This window comes from Quercus suber, unplaced genomic scaffold, assembly GCF_002906115.3.
Source record: "Quercus suber isolate HL8 unplaced genomic scaffold, Cork oak 2.0 scaffold_1024, whole genome shotgun sequence".
In the NCBI taxonomy this organism is placed as follows: Eukaryota; Viridiplantae; Streptophyta; class Magnoliopsida; order Fagales; family Fagaceae; genus Quercus; species Quercus suber.
The window spans coordinates 145,682-154,042 of record NW_027070435.1 but is presented as its reverse complement, the minus strand read 5'-3'; the positions used below and the strand labels follow the sequence as shown (position 1 = coordinate 154,042).

At 35.4% G+C, this 8,361-nt stretch overlaps 1 protein-coding gene across 2 annotated transcripts; it reads left to right on the top strand.

The window, feature by feature from the left end:
* Positions 1-1,332: 1,332 nt before the first annotated feature.
* On the top strand, positions 1,333-7,988 carry LOC136065562 (uncharacterized). Of its 2 annotated transcripts, none has more exons than XM_065768935.1 (6): positions 1,333-1,579; positions 1,679-1,729; positions 2,101-2,152; positions 2,239-2,297; positions 2,429-2,474; positions 2,696-2,802. In XM_065768935.1, exons 1-6 carry the CDS (start codon positions 1,451-1,453, stop codon positions 2,785-2,787), a joined length of 429 nt encoding a protein of 142 aa, XP_065625007.1. In that variant the 5' UTR covers positions 1,333-1,450; the 3' UTR covers positions 2,788-2,802. The 2 variants fall into 2 exon arrangements, with proteins under 2 accessions (XP_065625007.1, XP_065625008.1); XM_065768936.1 differs by lacking the exon at positions 2,696-2,802 and adding an exon at positions 7,942-7,988 and having other exon boundaries at positions 1,336-1,579.
* Positions 7,989-8,361: the final 373 nt, after the last annotated feature.

The window sequence follows — 8,361 nt, the reverse complement described above, 5'->3', positions numbered from 1 at the left end:
TTTTTGGCTAAGACCCCAGATTCATCAAGTACCCCCAATTCACCTAGATACCAATATCACCTTAGGGACTCTCGAATATCATCTGGTTCCAAACAAAGAGAAGAGCAAGCTCTATCAGCCAGTATCATCATATCCTTCCAAGGATTTGTCTTCATCTGACACGTGACATGAAAGATTAATCCAAACTCCAAAGAATTAGCAAAAATGACGAGTAAATTTAGATAAAGGATAAAGAAATGACTCACATCGCAAATTCATCAATTAATCACCACCATTCTAGGAGGGTACAACGACACTTGCTCCTCAAGACTTGATTTTTAATGGCCCACCTTGCTAGTCGTAGGTACTCAATTTCTTTACCTTGCTTAAGCTGAGAATGACTAGTAATACTAGAACTACAACTTTTATCATACTTTTTGTTAAGAATTACTCACGTGGTAAGTTTTGAGTAGTGGAGTAAAAGTAATAGGTTCATATAGGTCAACAATTCTACCACTTACGACTTCCCACATGAGCAAGTTATGGCAAAAATTATAATCCTAGTATTACTCGAAAAGACCACACTTGTACTCGTAAACCCATGTTTGGCAAAGTAAATGGTGTCAAGACATAAATAGCAAAATTGGATCCCCTCCTATTTCTAGTTATGTGGTTAGTGTTAAACTCAATTTATAATAACAGTTATGTTAACGGATATTATTAGGGTAATTATTAATAAGTCATAATGGGAAAATTTTGGCAATGCTTTCATGATAAATATAAAAAATGTCAACAACATTTATTGTTTTATCATTCTTCCAATAAAATATTTCTAAAAATAGTTCATAAACTAATGCTCTTAGAGCATTGGTTAGCATTTCCCTTATAATAATGATATCTATAGATACAACAAAAATTTACAACATTTTCAAATTAAGCTACTGCCTTACCCATGGACTTACCACAATCTATAAATTCTTTTCTAATGGCCATGACTCATGAGTAAAGGTGGTAGACTAATTTGAGAATCTTTTGAAATTTTTATGATTTTTTTGTTATGTACCTATAAGATTTAATGAATAATGATATTAAAATATGAAATATTTATCTTTTTAAAAAAATATTATGTTTACAACAAATTTTACATAGTAATTTATTATTGGTTTTAATCTGAATTCCCTATTGAAGTTATTTTCTTACACACTAGTTGTAGTAACTAACAATATATCACATAAAATTTGTTACGAAAATATTATGGGATAACACTTTTTATCTTTTTAATAAAATAAAATAAAAAAGATTTTCTCCGATTAAAAAGAAAAAAGTAAAGGAACCCAAAAGGTAGAAGCACACAAAAATAAAATAAAATAAAATCGTGAGGCAAAGAGTTTTAAAGGGTTTAATAAAACTGAGAGAGAGAGACACAGCGACTGTGAGTTTGTGCACAAGGAGTTGGAAAAAGTAGAAAAAGATGGGGACGAGAGAGGTGTACGAAGAGAAGCTGAGGAGTGGCAATATGTATCATCACGATCCAACCATAAACCCTGGCCTCGGATCCCCACGCTGCCCTCGCTGTCTCTCCCTTTTAAACCCTAACTCCGTAATCATTCTCTCTCTCTTTTCTTTTACAATGCACATTACCTGTTTGATCAATTTACTCTTTCATAATACTGCTTTTTGATTGATGATGATAATTCAGGCTGGAGGTGAATGGACTATCACTTCCGTCCTACACGATGCCACTGCTGTGGTCAGTTTCTTCTCCGCTTCTCTCATTTTCCACAACACTTTAGTTGCTGCTTATGTAGAATTCTGAATTGAATTTCATTATATTAATTAGATTTAGATCTATGCTCATGGAATTTATTTATATTGTTAGTGGAACTCTCTTAAAAGTGTGTTAAACGATGCGGGTATCGGTAAACTTGATGGAATATGATGTATATGGTTTTAAAGGTGGAGCAAGAACATTAGTTTTAGTTTGTTAATGCTGAGTTCTGGCTCTTGTATGGACCGAAACCATTAATGACCCGACTGCTGAATTATATGATATTGTTAATGAGTATAGTTGTACAAGTGATTTTACCGTTTTAACTCTTTCTGCTGTTTTTGTTTAAATAGGCGGGGACAGGTATTGGTGCAATGCTTAGTGCAGTTCACGGTTTCAATACAGGTAAATTTGTGTCCCTTTGTGTCTTACTTTTTCTTTTCTTTTTTTAGTTAATGTATAGAAATTGCTTAGTGTTTTTTCAATTGCAGGGATCCCATACCTTCAAAATCGTGTGAAGGGACCGAAGTGGCTTCCTTTCCTAGTTGGGGTAGATCTTATATACTTCTTTTGTGATTTTATAATTCTTTGAATGTAAATTGACTTTCCTGTTCTTCCATTAATTGCTGAAGATTTAACTGTTAGCTTGCATGACTTGATCCATTGTCTTCTTTTTCACAGCTTCCTCCATTGCTACTCTTTTCTGGTACCAGCGCTGCATTTGGAGGTAAGGATATTTCTCTTCATTCACTATGTTTAAAGTGGGATGATTTATCTAGCCAAGAAAAGGTGGTGATTTTTCAGTTCTATTCTTAGAAAAGGGCTTTCAGATTGCCTTAAGTTTGATGTGTCATACAATCTGATTCACTTGCTTAATTGATCCTTTATCTGCTAATGCTTGATGATCTAACTTTGCAATTACGGGTTTTGGGAACATGTTCCATCTAGGAATATTGTCGCATGTGTTTGTTAGGTTAAGCTGCAACCTAATCTGTGAAAATTTGATGGATTTTGGGAGACTATTCCATAAAAGAATGTGAGTTACTAATCCATAAAAATTTTATCTAACTTTGCAATGGATTTTGGGATACTATTTCATATATTTGATGGAAAATGGTACCTGTATCTTTGAGGGGGTGGGTCATGGATGATGGATCTTAAGGAGTTTTGTTTGAATACCTCCTAGTGAGCCTTTGGCGTGGAGTATATGCTTATAGAATGTGAGTTCAAAATGAAGTATTATCAATCATATCTTGTATTGGATGCTTTGACTGGTGAAATTGATCTTATTTAAAGGGAATCGAAAGGTATGCCTTTTAGCAGGTATGGGATTCATGTTTAACAAAATTGAAGCTGTCAATGCAAAGCCAATAAAAATAACTTCTCAAAGAAAATTTAAATAAGATAAATATATTTTAAGATAAAGGAATACTAGGGGTTGTAGTTTTTCTCTTCCCTTCTTCTTGGGATCAATCAGCTGTAAGTTTTTTCTTTGATTAGTTAGTTAAGTTACACACACAATGCACTTGATGGATCTTGAACCCACAACCTCAGCAAAAACAAAGGGAGAAGGTCCATTGGAGTCAGTTTGCTAGCATCAATCATCTATAAAATTAGAAAAACAAAATATAAGACAAAGGGAATACATGGTTGTGAGTCAGATGGATGCTGGGCAGCTCATAGGGTAATAATGACGTTGGACAAATTGGGGGAGTTTGTCTACATGTGGTAGTGGTGGGTTAAGGTTTTAGTAGGATTTGCAGATTTTGGGGTTGATGGCGCAAACATAGAATGGCTAGTGAAAGAATATCCTTTTTTTTTTGGGGAAGTCTAAGGTTAAGGAAAAGCCCAAAATAAGTGTCCATGGTAGTTAATTAGTTATATATATATATATATATTATAGGTAAAAATAATATTATTGAAAATAGACTACATTGTGAAAAGAAACATGAAGCAGCCTAAAGAATTACGATGGGGTAATATCTACATATGAGTTGACTCTATGAAGGAGTGAATAGAAATACTATCAGTAAGACTTGATATAAAAGACCACTCATAAAGAGAACTAATGGAAGATGCTTGTATTTGAGAAGACGTGCACTCCACATCTTAAAAAATACACCGATTTTGTTCCCTCCTTATAGTCTACATCAAACATAAAGGGATAAGATTCCAAACATCAGAATTTGGTCCATTACATTGCCACCCACATAATAAATCAAGGACCATCTCTGGTAAAACCCACTGAACCCCAAACATCCTAAAGATAGAACTCCATAACTTGAAAGCCATGCTACAGCAAATTAGTGTTCTCATTAATTAGCCTTATTTATTAGTCTTATTTACATTATGGTCTTTATGTATGAGCTTTGGTTTAATTCAATTATGGTTTGATTTACTAGTCAAAGTATAAGTCTTAGTTCAATTAAGTAGAAGTCTTAGTTGTATTGGGAGAAGTTAAGAGAATGGTCTATATGAAAGTCTTATTGTACCCAAACAAGTTAGAGAGTTGATTAATAAAATTGAGTATCAAGGCACATTGGCATTAAGGCTCTCTTTTTTCCATTTCTCTTCTCTTCTTTCTTCCTTTTCTTTTCTTGGGTGCTGTTCATACACTGTTTTCTGATACTGTTCATGCATTGTTCACATATTAAAATAAACATTCTCTTTTTTTTCTTCTCTTTTCAACCACAAATCCAACCTTTTCTCCAATGAACTCTAAGCCTTCTTCTAAAAAGGGTTTTAAACTTCAAAATCCACCAATCCTCCTAAGCCTTAATCCACCACAACCACACGTAGATAAATTCCCCTAATTTTTTAGGGTTCAAGAGAGAAAAGATTGGATTTATGGTTGAAAACAAAAGAAAATAAATATAAATAGAATTTTTTTAATACGTGAATAGTATGAAAAATGATGTGAACAGTACCTGTGAAAAGAAAGGAAGAAAGAAAGAAGATAAAATGAGGAGGGAAAAAGAACCCTAAGGCCAATGTCCCTCAATACTCAATAATTTTATTGAGCAAACTTTAACTTATTTGAGTAGTGAGTACAATAAGACACTTATGTAGACCATAGTCTTAACTTCTCCTAGTAGAAATAGGACTTCTACTTTGAGTAGTAAACCAAACCCTAATTGAATTAAACCAAAGCCCATACATAAAGACCCATAACTAAATAAGGCTTACTTATTAATAAAAGAAAACCCATGAACCGTGGGTTATACTTAGCTCAATCGGTAAAGTATTTTGTTGGCAAATAAGAGATATGGGGTTTGAACCCAGTTTACACCAAAACCCAGCTAATGTATTGGCCTGATAATAAAGGGTAATTATAGTGGAGCGAAGGCCATAGGTTAAAATTTTATTGTATCTATCAAAAAAGAAACTCCATGATGCATAACAATGGCCTATACCCAACCATTTTAGATAATCCAACCAATTTGTGGCAAAGGTGATTCTCTATTGATTACAGAAAATGTTATCTTGGTAACTATGAACACTACTACAATCAAAAATAAAATAAGGAAATGTTATCCATGATACTTTATTTGATTAATAAATAGCTATGGTTAGGTCTAATTTTTATTCTATTTAATCATTAACCAAATAGAAATTTCAAGTCATTATAATGTAATACTACACATGATAATGTAGTTTCAATTTCTTCGGTGGTTTTGGTATTTCTGGACATTTCAAGTTCTTTTAGATTTGGTAGGTTTGAACATAGGACTGAAATTTTGTGTTATTTAAGGGTGAGAATTAGTTGTTAATATCATGATCTAAACCTAATAAACCTCAAGACATGATTCCTCCCCCTATAATAATGGGGTAGAGGGTAAGTTCATCGGTTTTAAACCTTCACTAGGATCTTATAGACCCACGTAATGAGACTAATAGGCCGGAATTCCTTAATCTCCACCACCCTGGGTTTTTTTGGGATGAGAGTGAGGAAAGTGTCATTGATACTTTTCTCAAAAGTGCCATGTGCATGGAAATAGTGAAATACCTTCATAACATCTTCCTTTAAAATGCCCCAACATGATTGGGAAAGAGCCATCTTGAACCCACCAGGACTGGGAGCTTTATCCCCATTAATATTGGAGACCACATTATACATCTTATCCTCCATAAACACCTTCCCAACCGATAAGAAACATCATACTCCAAAGCTGAAAAAACAAGCCTATACAACAGGGGCCTGCAAACTCCCGATTCTGAGAATAGGGCCTTATAAAAGTTCACTATCGTCTCCTTAATGGCATCCTGGTTAATAACCTCCTTCCCGTCCACCACTAACCACCCTATGGTGTTATTGAGATGGTGTGAGTTTGCAAGTCTATGAAAGAACATAGTATTTTATCCCCTTCTTTCAACCATAGCACAAAGGTTTTTGTCTCCAAGTAATTTCCTCCATCAACACAATTCTCTCAAGATCCACTTTGGCTTGATCACATTGTAGTTTTTCACCCTCTAGCAGAGATCTAGCTTCTTCAATCTCATCCATAGACTTAATACAACCTAGAAGAGAAGCATTTTTTTTTTTTGATGGGCAATCAAAGATTTATTTCATAAAAAGGACATCATGTTCACGATGGTGAACACTCAGAACTTAAAACGAATACAAGTACCTCAGGAAGAGATACGAATAGAAAGAAGAAATTCAGAAATGGAAATACATTGTGTAAAACCCCAAATTTTACCCCACTAAAATAAGGTCCCAACTAGTATAGGCTTCAAAAGATCTATTGATCTCACAATATCTTCAAAAGTACGATTATTACGCTTCCTCCAAATTAACAACATCAAACAAGCTGGAGCCATATTCCAAATATTAGAGGAATGCTTCCTCGACCAATTCCACCAGCCAAAAAGAAGGGAGGCTACTATCTTCAGCATCACCCACTAGATTCAAAATATCAAAAAGACTTCACTCCATAAGACATAAGCAAACTTACAATGGATTAGAAGATGATCCACAGTTTCCTCATCACACCGGCACATGCAACACCAATTAACCAGTGGTAACCGCCTAAGAACCAAATTATCAATGGTAAGAATACTACCCCTAGTTGCTATCCATAAAAAGAAAGACACCCTATTAGGTACCTTTGTACTCCAAATGCACTTACAAGGAAAAGGGATGGAAGAAGAGCCATCCGAATCAGCTAGCAAGTTATAGTAAGAGTAAACATCAAAGACAGCAAACCGATTCAACTTACAAGTCAACGTATCATCTCTCTCACCCCTTGGCATATTAGAATAAAGATGCTTAAGCAAAGAACATGCTGTCTCTACCTCCCTTTCATGAAAAGCTCGACGGATCTAGGCGTCCTTCTATGGACGGTTTGGAGTTTGCTTGTATTGACGAGGAGGAGCAGATTGCTCTTAAGAGGGAGTTTTTTAAAGAGGAGGTGGTACAGGTCCTCCAAGAGATGGAGGGTGATAAGGCCCCAGGTCCTAACGGCTTCACAATGGCATTTTTTAAAAAAATGCTGGAGTGTAGTGGAAAAGGATGTTATGGCATTCTTTGATCATTTCTATAGGAGTTCACAGTTTGAACGGTCTTTGAATGCTTCTTTTTTATCTTTGATTCCCAAGAAAAATAATGCACTGAATATTTGAGACTTTCGGCCTATCAATTTAGTGGGTAGTGTGTATAAGCTGCTATCTAAGTTGTTGGCTAACAAATTGAGGACGGTGTTGGATAAATTCATTTTGGAGTCACAAAATTCTTTTGTTGGTGGTAGACAGATTTTAGATTCAGTTTTTATTGCTAATGAATGCCTAGATAGTAGACTGAAGTGTCAAACTCCGGGGGTGGTGTGTAAGTTAGATATTGAGAAAGCCTATGATCATGTAAGTTGGGATACTTTGTTTTATTTGCTGGAGAGGATGGGCTTTGGGGGTAGATGGAGAAGTTGGGTAAAGGCTTGTGTCACTGCTGTTCGTTTCTCAGTGTTGGTTAATGGTTCTCCTGCTGGTTTCTTTGGTAGCTCTAAAAGGCCTTAGATAAGGTGATCTGTTGTCTCCCCTTCTCTTTCTTTTGATCATGGAGGTTTTAAGTTGGATCCTGAAGAAACTGAGGACGGTGGCCTTATTCAGGGTTTTGATGTGGAACCTATTAATTCTACTGATATTCAAATTTCTCATCTTTTATTTGCTAATGACACCATTCTTTTTTGTGATGCTTCTAGGGAGCAGTTGCTATCCATTAGGCTGGCTTTGACTTGTTTTCAAGCGTTTACTGGTCTGAAGGTGAATGGGAGGAAAAGTGAAATTGTCCCTATTGGGGAGGTGACCAACATTCACAATTTGGCTAACATTCTCCAATGCAGGGTGGGCAGTTTGCCTATGATTTATTTGGGAATGCCATTGGGTACCTTGTATAAGACAACCTCTATTTGGAATCCGATTCTAGAGCAAATGGAGAAGAAGCTGTCAGGTTGGAAGTGGCTTTATTTGTCAAAGGGTGGTAGACTCACTTTGTTGAAAAGTACATTGTCAAGCCTTCTGACTTATTATCTTTCTCTTTTTACTGTTCCTAAAGCGGCGGCAATGAGATTGGAACATATTCAGAGAAATTTTTTGTGGGGTTCTTTAGCTGAGTGCTTCAA